This window comes from Carica papaya, chromosome 8 (assembly GCF_054855325.1).
Source record: "Carica papaya isolate Zhongbai chromosome 8, ASM5485532v1, whole genome shotgun sequence".
NCBI lineage: Eukaryota > Viridiplantae > Streptophyta > Magnoliopsida > Brassicales > Caricaceae > Carica > Carica papaya.
The window spans coordinates 6,176,145-6,193,336 of NC_142316.1; the positions used below are offsets into that span (position 1 = coordinate 6,176,145).

At 32.6% G+C, this 17,192-nt stretch overlaps 1 protein-coding gene across 1 annotated transcript; it reads right to left on the bottom strand.

Annotated features, from left to right (window-relative positions):
• Window positions 1-510: 510 nt before the first annotated feature.
• Window positions 511-3,159, bottom strand: LOC110814258 (laccase-4-like). The gene is made up of 6 exons (XM_088209587.1): window positions 2,972-3,159; window positions 2,589-2,740; window positions 2,219-2,463; window positions 2,000-2,128; window positions 987-1,913; window positions 511-891 (listed from the first exon to the last, which is right to left on the bottom strand). The coding sequence occupies exons 1-6, from the start codon at window positions 3,059-3,061 to the stop codon at window positions 761-763; spliced, it is 1,674 nt and encodes a 557-aa protein (XP_088065713.1). The 5' UTR covers window positions 3,062-3,159; the 3' UTR covers window positions 511-760.
• Window positions 3,160-17,192: the final 14,033 nt, after the last annotated feature.

Genomic DNA, 17,192 nt, shown 5'->3' on the forward strand with positions numbered 1-17,192 from the left:
TTTAACGTGGGTGATCCTAATATCTCTTGGTGAAAGCCTTAGCCTATTATTTTAGATAATTGGTCGGCAGGGAAAAATGCTAATGAAATTTGACATTCTATCTTGTGGTTAAGATTTTGAAGAATTAATTTGGCATTCTATTTTATGGACTAGCATTGTCAAATAGTTAATAGGATAAGATTAATTGAATGTTAAACTTAGTTTAGCCCATTTAATTAAGAGATATTGGCCTTTTACACAAGTACAATGCTTAGACCTTTGTGTATTATTAGGGAAAAACCAGATTTGATCGGATTATTTCAATTTGTATTTTCTACGAGCCTATTGGGTTTAGATCAATTTGTTATCCGTTCTTTATGTGTATATTACAATTTTTTAGATATATTATCAAATAAATTCTTAAAATTTAGTACTTATTACAATTTGATTCAAAATATTTTTTTCGGTTATACCTCTGAACAAATAAAATTTGACTTAGACTTATGTTTATAAGTCATATATACTAATTAATTAAAAAAAAATAGATATGTATTATTTCAATAAGTAAAATTCTCATATAATGTTACATAAAAATTCTTTGAGCAGATTTAATTTAGCTCAATTACCGACAACTGAATATCCGCCCATCTCTTTTTTATTCAATAACTCTCTCACGGTTCTCTCTTTTTTCTTTTCTCTTTTTTATCTTTCTCCTTTTTTTTCCTCCCGAACAGTTCAAGATTCTCTCTGTTGAAGCCAATAGCTTTTTGGTCTTCTTTACTTAACATTTTGGAAGATCACTTGGAGGAGGTAAAAGAGATTGGTTAGGACCCTTTCCATTGTCCACTAAGAATGCCATCTTCAGTCCCCACGTTGTGTGCACTTCCAAATGACAATGCATGAACCAAACCCCTACAAGATTTTGGAAATATGTCAGGATTAAGTTATAAAAAAGGAAAATGAGAAAGAAAATTTAAGCCCTGATTGGCATATAAAGACTTAATTACCTGGATTATCCGCTCTGAATCTGATAGCTGTCCACCCACCAGATGGTACTCCAATTGTATTCCTCTCAACAGGATCAGCCAGGTTAAAATTCTTAGGATCTTTACTTGCGTCGAAATTTCCTTGTCCGGTGCCGACAGCGAAGAAATTGAAGCCGTGTAGATGGATTGGATGGTTTTCAGGTGTTACAATCCCAGTATCTTGCAGAACAAGTTGAACAGTAGAGTTATAAGCCAATCTAAACACCTTGGTTCCTCTACTGGTGGCCAAATTTGCAGGTCCACTGCCGGTGAAATTGAAACCATGAGCCGGTTTAGCAGGAAAATCAGTAGTAAACACACCACTGATGTTGAAGAAACGTGCTTGAAGTAAGGCCACGGTAGGCATGACAAATGTCACATTGTTCATACTAGCCACCACCCTGCTACCATTACCGGCTTTGCAGGTTGGACAAGGGTTGATTCCTAAGCCTACAGTGAAGAGAAGATTGTGGTCAACAGTTTTTGGGACTAGAGCAGGGTAAGTTTTGGAGTTGAGACTCCGCAGAGATTGTGTAAAGCTGTTGGCTACTACGGTGGCGTTTTGGGGAGGAGTGGCGGTGAGGGTGGTGGGGGAGTTTGCTAGCGTGCCCGAGTAATGCAATGTAGCGGTGGCTGTGATGTTGTCGACTGCTATTGGTGCGTCCATGAAAGGAGAAGCGGCGACTAAGTATTTCCCGGCGGTTTTATCCGCCGTTACAAGGACATTAGTGGTTTGGCCTGGAGCTACTGTGATTGTGTCTATTTTAAATGGTTTCACATATGTGGCGTCGACTTCCACCACGGTGAGCTTGTGCCCAGCAATCTTGAAGAAGAGTTCTTCATTGAGTGCAGCATTGATTATGCGTAGCATATAGGTCTTTCCGCTTTCAACAGCTAATCTGAAACCCCCTGCACAATTACCACGAGGTAAATTACTATCATATATATATATATTTGTATATATATAGTCTTGTTGATTGTGGAGGGATGAGTACTCTGTGAAGAACAATTCGATGAAGGTCCAGGATGGCCATTCATGGTGTGAGCATCTGAAACATTAGGAGCCAATCCAGATTTGAGAGCTTCATTGATAACAGCTTCAGTGTCTGATTTCCACCATTCGGCTGCCATTGTTAAATTTAATAGTCAATGACTATGGGTTGATCTATTTTTATTTATAGAGACAAATATCTAAATATGATAAGTTGGGTCACCTAATACTAGAACAACTTCCTTGTGGGGGGTAGGGAATGGATAGGGCACCCCACGTTTGGGTAAGATAACAATGGCACCATGAACTGTTGCCCTTAGCCAGAGAATATGAGCGTGCCACAGAAGCGTGCCGCGTTGGCCTGTGATGGTGAAGTTGTATGTATAGCTTTGGCCGGGCTGAATTGGGCATTGTGTTATATATGCTGGTCCATCAGCCCATCCTGTTCTTAGTTGCCTAATTCCGTGCCTGCCCAGCCCAACAATACACAAACCCAAACTATATTACTCTTAAAAATTTCAAGATGTTTCATTTTTTATTTGAGATTAGCTGTATCTATACATAATTATATGAATGTTAATATGTAGAGTTACCAGTGAATAGAGACGTTGTATTTGACGTGGTTGACAACCTTGACAAGCACTGTATCATCTTCCCTGGCATAGAGAGTAGGTCCTGGGAACTTGCCATTAACTGTCACAATGGGCTTGCTTGAACACAGTCTAGTTGTGTTCTTCATCACCACCTGTTATATGTGTAAATATTTACACACACATACAGATATATATGAGCATGCAAATGATCATTTCTCGTTAACTTGCAAACTGAGTCAGTTAGGAAAGTATAAGTTTGTAAGTTGGTGTTCATTAGAAATATTTCATGTCCTCCAAACATTCTTAAGATTTGAGGGAAACGTTAAATATAGGTTTGTGTGTGTGCGCGTGTAAATATATATATGGGTGATTGGAAGCCTTACATTGAACTTATAATGGCGAACTCTGCAGTGGACGAAAGCTGGAAAAAGGCAAGTTAAAAAGATGAGAAACCGAAAGGAAGAATACTCCATTTTCAACTCTCCACTATCTTTTCAAGATTTGAACCTCTCTTGTTGTGTCCTTTCTTTCTGTGTGCAAACTGAATTGTTTGAACTGATCATGTAATGGTAACTGGCCAACGCATCCTTTTAAAGGAGAAGATGATCTGACCAAGAACTGGCAATTGCTACAATGTCGTTTTTGCTTGGTTAGGTAAGCTTATTCTTCAAAACCAAGATTTCTAATTAACAAAATCAACAAATTAAACCATGTTTTCTTGCATTCTACACAAACTGTGGTTTCCTGTTTTAAAGGGTTAATATTCTTAGTTTGGGAAACTAAAGTTAATACCCTTTTCTGTTTACTATTACCATTAACCACAAATTTTGTTGGATGATCAATGTGTATTACTTCATTCTCAAAACTCTTAAAATAAATATATTCGTATGTATATATATATATATATATTTCACCAACTTTCGGCTTCTCTAGTTAAACCATCATAAAGTTATAAACTTCACATACTTTATTTATCCATCTTGAAAATTTTGTTCACGTGTGTATGTAATTAAGTGAATATGGGACAGGTTCCTCTAGTTAATGCATATAGTTAAAAAATATCATAGTGAATTATCACCAATCTAATTTAAACACTATGGGTTATATATTATATATATGGGTTATCAATATTATAATTTCGTAATTAAGTCGTTTATGTGCCAAAATAGGAAGACATTATGATTTTGTAACGAGGAATCATTATACATATAAGATTCATTATGGGCACTTGCAGATTCAAAAGGGCATTCTATTAATGAAAATCCTAAGTACATCATGTGCTTTTTTGAAATATTTTGGACAAATTAAGAATAACATTCCAAAGAAATGGTTTACTTACAGTTAGTGTTTTCAAAACTAAACTAGAGTACAAAATTATCATTTTCTTATATATATATATATATATATATAAATTATAGGAAGAAAAGAAGAAAGGAAGAAAGGAAAAATAAAAACAATGCTTATTGGGCAAGAGAAAAAATGGTTGAGAAATGGCTTTCATGTCGTGGATCAGACAATAACACAACTAAGTGATGATGAATTGTTTGAAAGCTAAGAATAAACAAACGGTGGGTATATGTTACAACCTCTCAACCCCCCCAATTTCACTCTCTTTAAATTTTTCTTTTTCCTAAAACAAAATTAGACAAGCATAAAATTCAAACATTACATGTGTATATATATATTATACACACACCAAATTTAACCAGGCTGCTGGTTACAAATCGTTCCATGGTGGCACTAGGTCATTGACTAGTTGTCAGAGCTTGCTTACCAAGATGAGGTCGAAAATACATGGCCTCCTTTGTAACTATGTTTATATTGGGATCAACTAATTAGAGCAATCATATATATATATATGATATTTGTAATTACAAAGACTCATTCTTTGCAGGATCCACCTCAACATCAACACCATTTTTCTTTTGCTTTGGAATGCAAATACAATATGATATAACGTCTTTTTTCTTTTTATTAGAAACTTCCAACATTTCTGTAATTTTTAAATTCATAAATTTCATTTGTGATTGACATTAACATTCACATCTTGAAGTTTTGCTTCTTGTTACCACCAGAAGAAGTGAATACTGATTTGGACATAGATGAGTAGATTAAAATTAAACAAAATTTTTTTTCTAGACCAAATAGGGTAGAATTTACTTTAAAAAATTTAAATTTAAATAATCCTTATTAATTTCTTTAAAAAAATATGCAATTTATTTTGAATTATAACATATTTTATTTATCATTTACAATTTTAACAATTTTGTTATAAAGTTTTTTTAAAAAATAAATTTAAAAAATTCATAAATTAAATTATAACATGATACTTCGAGGATTGAATTGTAATATTAACTAAAATTCGAAATTTAAATTGAGTATTTGCTATGTTATATACAATTAGAACTTATTCTTACCTTAAATTTTTTTATAATCAGAATGTTTTAGAAAAAATATTCATCAATTAAACAGATTAAAGAATCCTAATAAAATAGAGTAAGAATGAAAAAACGTCTCCTTTGAAACAATCATAATTATAAGGTATCAATAAAGCCTCCATACATAATATAAATAAAATAATTTTTTGTTCAAAAGCAAGTATATCATTGTTAATATAAGTGATTTACATTTACAGACCAAACTAACTTACAATATCGAAAGAATAAAAAAAACAATATTTGATCTATCTAAAACACACAAATACATATGTTTATTTTAAACATTTCAAATAAATTCATAAAAAAAGATGAACTAAAAGCAAATCATTATCCCAAATAATTTTTTGACAACAATCACTTGATTATTTGGAAAACCAAAATGCCAAGGTGACTTTTCTTGAATGAATCACAATTTTTAACAAAAAAAAAATCGAGAACACTACAACAGCCATATAAATAGAAGATTAAATATAGAACTCATTAGGAATGTATCAAGACAACAAACTAAAAAGCAGCAAGACAAGCTAAGTCAAGAAAAAAGTCCCATCTAAAGGAAATTAGGCACATCCACACATCTAATAGCTCTCTAACTATTTGAAGCTAATGAGCATATTTTCAGAAAAAATTTTCTCAACAAATTAAAAATCTAAAACATTATAAAATCTTCTTAGCCAACTAGGAGAACATAATATAACATTTAATCTTATTCAAAAGGAAAATTTCCTCCATTGCAAGACTAATATAATTCAATGTCGACTTGAGTCCTTCAAGAAAAACACACTTCAAATTAAATAACTTCTTAAACATGTGTCAAAAGTTAGAAAAAGACATTTTTAACATTTGTCAGATGGAATACCATGATTAAGAAGCAAACAGAGAGGAAGATCAAGTGGTTTAGGATTGATAATGGGTAAAAATTTTGCAATCATGAGTTTGATGACTTCTGCAATACGAAAATTATAGTGAGACACCGAACTTGTGTTAGAATACCATAACAGAATGGTAATTCTAATAATAGTGATAGCAGCAGTGTTAGAGTAGATGTATATGTGAATTCGGATCATAGAAAGAACTTTTAAATTCTTGATTCTAGTGCTACATTCCACATGTGTCCACATAGGCATTGGTTTGCTATTTATAAGCAGATGAGTGGTATCGTGTATATAAAAGATGACAATTCGTTATCTGTAACTAGGATTGGTAATATCAAATTAAGAATGTTTGATGGTATTATTAGAACTATTGAGTGTTGGCATGTTCCTCAGATGAAGAGGAATCTGATTTCTTTTTCTATATTGGCGACTCAGGATTATAAATATCATGTAGAGAATGGTACTCTTAAAGTGTGTAAAGACTCCAAGGTACTCATGAAAAACATTTTAGAATCTAGATTGTATGTTTTTCAGAAAAATGTAGTTTCAGGGAAAGCAGCTGTAGCATCAGGGAGCAGTAATCAGAATTAATTATGACATCTACGTTTGGGTCATATGAGTGACAAGAGGTTATCTGTTTTGAAGAGACAAAGTTTGTTGAACGGGTATAAAAGAGGATCTTTGGATTTCTGTGAACACTGTGTGTTTGACAAGCAGACCAGAGTGAAATTCAACAAAAAGGTTGTGCACAAGACCAAAGGTAAGTTGAATTATGTTCATTCTGACTTATGGGGTCCATACAGAGTTTCCTCCAAGAGTGGTGTTAGGTACTTTATGACATTGATTGATGATTACTCTAAGAAAGTATAGGTGTATTTTCTGAAATCCAAGAAAGATGCATTTTTAACATTTATCAGATGGAAGACCATGATTGAGATGCAGACAGAGATGAAGATCAAGTGTCTTAAGACTGATAATGGGTTAGAACTTTACAATCACGAGTTTGATGACTTCTGCAGTACGGAATGTATAGTGAGACACCGCACTTGTGTTAGGACACCACAATATAATGATATTGTATAACACATGAATGGGACACTTGATGATAGGGCATGAAATATGTTGTCTCATTCAAGTATGGGACATAAATTTTGGGCTGAAGCTGTGAATACTATTAGTTTCTTAATTAATAGATCTCCATCTACAACTATTGAGAGTAAGACTCCTTTTGAGATATGGTCTAGGTCACATGCTGATTACTTTCAGTTGAGAGTATTTGGTTGTCCTACTTATACTCATGTTAGGGATGGTAAGCTTGAGTCGAGGGCAAAGAAGTGCATATTTCTAGGGTATGCATCTGGAGTGAAAGGCTATAGGTTGTGGTGTAACGATCCTAAAATTTTAGTGTTGATTATCAGCAAAAATGTGATATTTAATGAGTCTGCTTCATTAGACAGTCAGAAAGGAAAGGCAATAATAGAATCAGATCACGGTATCAGAGAACAATCAGAGTTAGAAGCTTAGTCCAATGGTTCAGAGAATGAAGTCCATGATCTTAATCAAGAAGGTGATAGGGCACCTGAACAAACACAATCATATAGTATTGCAACAAGTAGGGAGAGAAGACAGATTATACAACCACAGAGGTATGAGAATCTGGTTGCATATAATTTATCAGTTGCAACACTAGCTGATTTACAAGAACCAGGTAGTTCAGATGCTAATCAGATGATTGATGTTGTGTGTAAAGAACTTGATGGTAGATATCACTTTGTTCAGGGATCAGATAGCAAGTTTAGGTGCAGCCTAAACTTAGCTGGAGTATGTGATATTTACAGAGTTTTTATTTGTGAAGAACTTTACTAGTTTTTCTATAAATATATGTACTAATCTATTGGTGATGTATTATCTGATTACATAGTAGATATCTTTTTTATCGGTTTTACCCGTGAATATAGACACACTGTCAAATAAAGTAAAATACTTGTGTTCTTTTCTTTATGCTTTTACTTTGGTGTGATTATGCATCCTTTAGGGATTAATTTTTTTCAACAATATATATATACACCGTAGTATATATACACCAAATTTAACTAGGTTGCTGGTTACAGATCATTTCATGGTGGCATTAGGTCACTAACTAGTTGTCAGAGCTTACCATGATGAGGTCGAAAATACATGGCCTCCTTTGTTTTTCTCTATCTCTATTGCGATCAACTAATTAAAGCAATCAACCAAATGTTCTGAAAAAATATATATATATATATATATATGATATTTATAATTTTTTGACTCATTCTCTATAGGATCCACCTCAACATCAACACCCTTTTCTTTTGTTTTGGAATGCAATATGATATAATGTAACGGCTCCGGAAATTTAAAATGAAATGTATATTAAAAATATCAAATGCGGAAGCGAAGTCAAAATTCGATTAACATCCCCTTACACTAAAACCAAAAACGTGCTCACAAAATATAAAAGATCAAACTACCTAAAGGAGAAACTTGAAAGTAAAAGCTACGAATATGACTATGGAGTCTTTAGGCGTCTCCTTCGTCGTCCTCCTGCGGAACCGGCTCGGGAACGATGTCTTCCTGATCTGAAATGATTAAATAAGGAATGAGCTATACTAGCCCAGTAAAGACATCACGATATCTCACCGTCACGGAGGTAAAGGTGAGTAGAAAACACAAAAAGACCAATGGAGTATAATTTACAACAAATTCTTTTATCAATAATAAATCCTTCACCATCCACTTACCTCGATGGAATCCATAAAACAGTATACGAAAGCAATAACATTATCATCATCATGAAATTATTTATGAACTGTATAACATAATACTTATCAAGCCTTTTGTAATTCAATCGTTATACAACATATTTTCCTCATTTACCAGCCCACTAGTATCCATGGGGATCCATAGGGGTCCCGCTACCCGTTAACCCTTAACACTTGAAATCATATTCCAGGGCCGTCCCCATACCCCGTCCGGTATGAGGGTGAAACGGGCCGTCCCCATACCCCGTCTGGTATGGGCGCCAAAACACATAAGATCTCCATACCCCGTCCGGTATGGGAGACCACAATCCCGGTAGGGTTCCCTACGGACCCGGTCCGTCCACCATCTCCCAGGATATTTAGTCAGGCTGACCACATTATACAATTATCCATTTACATAATCTTTCATTCTCTTTTTCCTCAGTCAGCATCATCAATCCACATACAAACAAGCAAAACAGTAATTTATGCCAAACAGACAACATACAGCATCAATATCCCAATCATTCAATCCATAATCAATAAAACAGTAAAATATACACACGAAACTATAAAATGAAAATATCAAACCTCATACTGCTTTTAAAACTGTAAAACAGGGCAAATAACAGTTAACCGACAACCACACTAGACTCGGGCTCCATTAGCGACCTTAAGCAATTTCACACATTCGTTGATTCATGAAATACCATTTTATCATATACTGAACTTTAGTACCGTGATAGGAAATAGGGTGAGGGGTCCTTACTAGTTTCGGGGTCCGAACACGGCTTCACAGTGCGCCTACAGGCTGTCCCTAATTTTTCCTGAATTTTTCCCAGAGAACTGAAACGCACTACTGCTACCTGCACGTGTTCCAAAAAATTCCAAATTAGGCCCAGGGCCCCTTTTTGGCCAATATCGCAATTCCGGCACGGCGGCTCCGCCATGCTCCGGCGACGGCGCCGCCGCAAGCGGCGGCGATTCGCCTCGGTTTGGCCGTTTTCGGTCGAATTCGGCCACACTTGCATCGATCCTTGCGATAAAACAACCCTAGGGCCCTCGGGGGGCCAAAAAATTACGGAAAACCGAAGCTTACCAGTGGCGGTGCTCTCGGGTGCGGCGACTCTCCGGTGAAGTTTATGTTTTGGTGATTTGGCTCCGATCAACCTGTAGAGAAAAGAATGGTGATCACTGTGATATAAAAATTGCATTAAACGGAGGCCGAGAAGGGCCTCATCGGAGGCAAAAACTGAGAAGGGGCGCGGCGGCGGCGCTGGGTTTCGGCCGTGTTTTCCGGCCGTTTGGCCAGGATTTTGGCTCCGATTTGGCCACAGGAGAAATCAGCGTGGAAAAACGAGTCGGGGGTATGAAATTTACCTCGATCGGCTGTCGAAAATCTCCCCGGTGCGGCGGCCGGCTTCTGGTTCGTCTTCTCCGGAGAGGGCAGGCGGCTAGGGTTTTGTGGTCTGGTGTGGGGGTTCTATTTATACCCTTTTGCCTTTTGATCTCAGCCGTCCATTTTGTTTTAATCTGGGCCGTCCGTTTTTGATTGAATCTGGGTCGTCCGTGCGATTGCATCTGAGCCGTCCGATCGCACGCTTGATCTGGACCGTCCGATCGCGCATACGCGGATTGCCAACGTGGCCCGTCCCGGATCGACGTGGTCTTGCCATGTGGTAGGTCCCGGTTGGCCAGGACTGCTGACTGGGTCTGCTGACATGGCTGCCGACGTGGCTTTTTTTTTTTTTTCACCCTTTCCGGGCGCTACATATAATGCCTTTTAACCTTTTATTAGAAACTTTCAACATCTCTGTAATTTCTAAATTCATAAATTTCATCTGTGATTGACATTAATATCCATATATAAAGTTTTGCTTCTTATTACCACCAGAAGAAGTGAATACTAGTATGGACACAGATTAGCATATTAAAACTGAACAAAAAGTTTTTTCTAGACCAAATAGGGTAGAATTTACTTTTAAAAATTTAAATTTAAATAATCTTTATCAATTTCTTTAGAAAAATATACTATTTATTTTGAATTATAACATTTTTTATTTATCATTTACAATTTTAACAGTTTTATTTTAAAGTTTCTTTTAAATAAATTTAAAAAATTCATAAATTAAATTATAACATGATACTTTCAGGATTGAATTGTAATATTAACTAAAGTTCGAAGTTTAAATTGAGTATTTGCTCTATTATATAGAATTAGAACTTATTCTTATCTTAAATTTTTTTATAATCAAAATATTTTAGAAAAAAACATTCATCAATTAAACAGGTTGAAGAATTCTAATAAAATAGAGTGAGAATGAAAAAAGCTCTCCTTTGAAACAATCATATTATGAAGTATCAATAAAGCCTCCATATATAATATATATATATATAATATTTTTTTTGTTCAAAAGTAAGTATATCCTTATTAATATAAGTGAAAATGTTTACATTTACAGACCCAACTAACTTACAATATCGAAAGAATAAAAAAAAAATTTGATCTATCCAAAACTCATAGATACATATGTTCACCATAAACACTTCAAATAAATTCATAAAAAAGATGGACCAAAAGAAAATCACCATCCTAAATAATTTTTTGACAACAATCACTTGCTTATTTGGAAAACCAAAATGTCAAGGTGACTTTTATTGAATGAATCACAATTTTTAACAAAAAAAATCGAGGACACTACAACAGCCATATAAATAGAAGATTAAATATAGAACTCATTAGGAATGTATCAAGACAACAAAACAAAAGCATAAAGACACTCTTAGTCAAGAAAAAAGTCCCATATCAAGGAAATTAGGCACATCCACACACCTAATAGCTCTCTAACTATTTGAAGCTAATGAGCATATTTTCAGCAAAAAATTTCTCAACGAATTGAAAATCTAAAACATGATAAAATCTTCTTAGCCAACTAGGAGAACATAATATAACATTTAATCTTATTCAAAAGGAAGATTCCGTCCATTACAAGACCAATATAATTCAATGTCGATTTGAGTCCTTCAAGAAAAACACACTTCAAATAGAATAACTTCTTAAACTTGTGTCAAAAGTTAGAAAAAGGCATTTTTAACATTTGTTATATGGAAGACCATGATTGAGAAGTAGACAGACAGGAAGATCAAGGTCTTAGGACTGGCAATGGGTTAGAATTTTACAATCACGAGTTTGATGACTTTTGCAGTACGGAAGGTATAGTGAGACACCGCACTTGTGTTAAGACACCACAACAGAATGATATTGCAGAACACATGAATAGAATGCTTTGTGATAGGGCACGAAGTATGTTGTCTCATTCAAGTGTGGGACAGGAATATTGGGTTGAAGTTGTGAATATTGCTAGTTTCTTAGTTAAATAGATCTTCATCCACAACTATTTAGAGTAAGAATCCTTTTGAGATATGGTCTAGGTCACATACTGATTACTCTAGTGTAGAGTGTTTGTTTGTCATATTTATACTCATGTTAGGGATGGTAAGCTTGAGCCGAGGGCCAAGAAGTGCATATTTTTGAGTTATGCATCTAGAATGAAAGGCTCAGTTAGAAGGAGAAGACAATAATAAAATTAGATCGCATTGTTAGAGAACAAGCAGAGTTAGAAGTTCAGTACAATAATCTAGAGAATGAAGTGCATGATCTTAATCAAGAAGGTGATAGGGCACCTGAACAACAACAACCATATAATATTGCAACATGTAAGGAGAGAAGACAGATTAGACGACCACAGAGGTATGAGAATCTGGTTGCATATAACTTGTCAGTTGCAGGACCAATTGATTTGCAAGAACTAAGTAGTTCAGATACTGATCAGATGATTGGTGTTGTGTGTGAAGAACTTGATGGCAGATATCACTTTGTTCAGGGATTAAATAGCAAGTTTAGGTATGGCTTAAACTTAGGTAGAGTATGTGATACTCAATAGTGCCCCAGTGGGGGCATGTTGGCAAAACAGTGCGACAAGATGATTAGCTGCTTTGATGACAGAGGAAATTCAAGCTAAGAGAAAGATTTGTTGATGTGTCTTGAATTTTGGCGATATTTATCTGTATTTTAGGGATAATTTATTTAGATTTTCTTTATATTTATCTTGAAAAATATTTGATGTATATCTTATAAAGTTTTTATTTGTAAAGAATTCTGCTAATTTATCTATAAATAGGTTTACTAACCTATTGGTGATGTATTTTCATATTACATAGTAGAATTCTTTCATGCCGTTCTTGCCCGTAGATCACTGCCGAACTACGTAAAATATTTGTATTCTTTTCTTTATATTTTTACGTTAGTGTGATTGTGCATGCTTTAGGGATTAATTTTTTCCAACAATATGTATATACAATGTAGTATATATACACCAATTTTAACCAGGCTGCTGGTTACAAATCATTCCATAGTGGCACTATGGCAGTGACTTGTCAGAGCTTACCAGGATGAGGTTGAAAATACATGGTCTCCTTTGTTTCTCTATGTTTCTATTGGGATCAACTAATTAAAGCAATCAACCAAATGTTATATATATAGATATATATATATATATATACATGATATTTGTAATTACTCGACTCATTCTCTATAGGATCCACCTCAACATCAACACCATTTTCTTTTGCTTTGGAATGAAATATGATATAATATCTTTTTTCCTTTTATCAGAAATTTCCAGCATCTCTATAATTTCTAAAATAATAAATTTCATTTGTGATTGACATTAACATCCACATATAAAGTTTTGCTTCTTGTTGCCACCGGAAGAAGTGAATACTGGTTTGGACACAGATGAGTAGATTAAAACTGAACAAAAAAAATTTTCTAGACCAAATGGGATAGAATTTACTTTAAAAAATTTAAATTTAAATAATCCTTATCAATTTCTTCAAAAAAATATACCATTTATTTTGAATTATAACATACTTTATTTATCGTTTACAATTTTAACAATTTTATTTTAAAGTTTCTTTTAAAACAAATTTAAAAAATTCATAAATTAAATTATAACATGATACTTCTAGAATTGAATTATAATATTAATAAAAATTTGAAGTTTAAATTAAGTATTTACTCTGTTATAAACAATTAAAACTTATTCTTATCTTAAATTTTTTTTATAATCAGAATATTTAAAAAAAAACATTCATTAATTAAACAGGTTGAAGAATACTAATAAAATAGAGTGAGAATGAAAAAAGGTCTCCTTTGTAATCATAATTATAAAGTATCAATAAAGCCTCCATATATAATATGTATAAAATATTTTTTTGTTCAAAAGTAAGTATATCCTTGTTAATATAAGTGAAAATATTTACATTTACAGACACAACTAACTTACAATATCGAAAGAATTAAAAAAAACAATATTTAATCTCTCCAAAACACACAAATACATATGTTCACTTTAAACACTTCAAATAAATTCATAAAAAGGATGAACAAAAAGCAAATCATTATCTCAAATAATTTTTTGACAACAATCACTTGATTATTTGGAAAACCAAAATGTCAAGGTGACTTTTATTGAATGAATTAAAATTTTCAACAAAAAAAGTCAAGACACTACAACAACCATAAAAATAAAAGATTAAATATAAAACTCATTAGGAATGTATCAAGACAAGAAAACAAAAGCAGAAAGACACTCTTAGTCAAGAAAAAAGTCCCATCTCAAGGACAGTAGGCACATCCAAACACCTAATAACTCTCTAACTATTTGAAGCTAATGAGCATATTTTCAGAAAAAAAATTTCTCAATGAATTGAAAATCTAAAACATTATAAAATCTTCTTAACCAACTAGGAGAATATAATATAACATTTAATCTTATTCAAAAGGAAGATTCCCTCCATTGCAAGACTAATATAATTCAATATCGACTTGAGTCCTTCAAGAAAAATACACTTTAAATTGAATAACTTCTTAAACTTGTGTCAAAAGTTAGAAAAAGTTATTCCCCCCTTTGTGTTATTAGCATTGGACTAAAAAAAAAAATTATTTTCTATGTTATTCATCTTCGATGGTGGACTTTTTAAAGAAATCCAATTAATTGCTTTTTTCGAATCATTCTCAACAAAAAAAAAATTGATATTAGGACTAGAACTAGAACTATTAGACTATTACTATAATTAAGAGGACTACGAGGAGAACTACTAGGACTACTAATACTATAACTATAGAAGGATTAAGACAATGACTAAGAGTACTTAAATGGTAAGAACCAAGATTATGACTATTAGGATTACAATAACTATTTACAACCAAGACCAAGACTATTAGAACTAGGATAAAAACAATATAACTATCAAGATGACTAAAACTAGGATTTTGGTAACTAGATTAAGATTGAGAATAGAGCTATTAGGACTAGGATTAAGATAATCACTAGAAATGAGACTATAACAAATACCTATGATTGCTAAGATTAAGATTATAGCTAATACTATTAGGATGATTATGATAAAGGTTAATATAAGTAAAATTATTAGAAATATGGCTATTAGGACTATTAATACTAAGATTGCAATTGAATAGTACTAAGACTTTATAAGTAACAATTGAATTAACAGTATTATTAGGAGTATGTCTATTGAGGCTAGGAATATGATTATTATTAATGAGACTAACAGTATTAACTAAAACTAGGAGAGCTATTATTAATAGGACTATATTAGGAATAGAACTTTTACTAAGGTTAAAACTAGAACTATTATAACTACTATATGATTCTAACTAGGAGTATAATGACTATGAATAGAATTATTAGTTAGAACTAGGAGGGCTAGTATTATTTGGACTATATTGATTAGGACTAGAACTACTACTAGGGTTAAAACTGGAACTACCATGAGTAAAATTAAGACTACATTTAGAATTAGGATGACTATAAATAGAACTATTAAACTAAAACTAATATTATGACTAAGGGACTAGGATTATCACTGAACAACTCAAATTATTAATAGGAAGATGCTTACTAGGAGTTTGACTTTTAGATTAAAAATAAGAGTTAGATTCTGGATTGAACTTAGAATGGAACTACAACTACTAGGGATACACTATAACTATTATATAAGGACTTGGACTAGGATGAGAATGATTAAATATAGAACTATGAAAACGAGAACATTAGGATTATGATACTTGGACTATAACTATGACTATTAAGACTAAAACTAATACTGTAAGTATAAGAATTAGAAGTAAAACTATGATTAAGTTTAAGAATAAGCTCACTAAGAATAGAAGCATTAGACTATGACTAATATAAAGACTAAACCTAGGAATTGTTATTAAGGAGTGTAGACTATCAAGATTGAAATTATAAAGACTTAGACTATGATTAAAACTATTAGAATAAGGATGACTAAGACTAGAACTATGACTGTGACTAAAGTTAGAAACATTAGCATTATAAGCACTATAAATACTAAAACGATAACATTATGACTATGATTACTAAGACTAACAAGATTAGAATTACAACTACAACTATTACTATGACTATTTGGACCAAGATTACAAGAACTTGGATGACCAGAATCAAGATTAGGACTTAGCCTACTATTGGACTAATATTTGGATTAGAAACCACTACTAAGACACGTGTTATAAATAGGATTAAGACTCCTACGATTAACAATGGTACTATAACTATTAGAACTAGGATTAATACTACTCTTATGACTAATAGAACTATGACTACTACTAGAACAAGAACTAAACTATTGGATTAATATGATTGGCATAACTATTAGGATAATTTGAATGATCAGTTATTAAGATAATAGATTATGACTATGAGTATTAGATATTGGATTAGCATTAAGACTATTAGGAGTTGTACTTAGATTAGGATTGAGAATTATTAGGACTAAAACAACTTGAACTAGTATTATGACTACTAGAACTTGAACTTGGATTGGGATTGATGACTACTAGGACTATGAGTATTAGAATTCGAACTAGCATCATAACTACTAGGACTTGTACTTGGATTGGAATCGATGACTACTAGGACTAAGACAACTTATAGTAAATCTATAAGAATTATTAAGACATGAGTATTACTACTAGAATCAGTAAAATTGATAGAAAAAATGTTATATTCTATATTATATTAAATAAAATAATTTTTTATATTCAATAGATGATTTTATAATTTTAATATTCTTAGTAATAATACAAGTTCTAATAGCAATGAATTTTGAATTCAAGATTTCATTAAAAACATTTCTTTGTAATTTTCAAGGCTAAGTTACATTTTCTTCTACATATTTTCAATTATTTCTTCTTACTCATTCTTAAACTTTATAATTTTTAGAGTTATAGTTAGGAACTTATAATATTCTAACCCTTATTTTTCTACACGATAATTGTCAACATACTTTTAAGTAATGAATTTCTCTCTCGCATTTAAAAAGAAAAGTTTAGATCCCAACTACTGTCCAGAAAAATAAAATTATCAAATAGATTTAGTTTTAAGCTATTTTGACTGAAAAATAAAAAAACAAAAGACA

What these genes read in the sequence shown, in the direction of transcription:
- LOC110814258 (XM_088209587.1), bottom strand. Translation starts at nt 3,061, where the DNA reads ATGGAGTATTCTTCCTTTCGGTTTCTCATCTTTTTAACTTGCCTTTTT. An exon ending in TTCGCCATTATAAGTTCAAT is followed by an intron (nt 2,741 to 2,971) that starts GTAAGGCTTCCA and finishes CACATATAACAG; the next exon opens with GTGGTGATGAAGAACACAAC. An exon ending in GGAAGTTGTTCTAGTATTAG is followed by an intron (nt 2,129 to 2,218) that starts GTGACCCAACTT and finishes TAACAATGGCAG; the next exon opens with CCGAATGGTGGAAATCAGAC.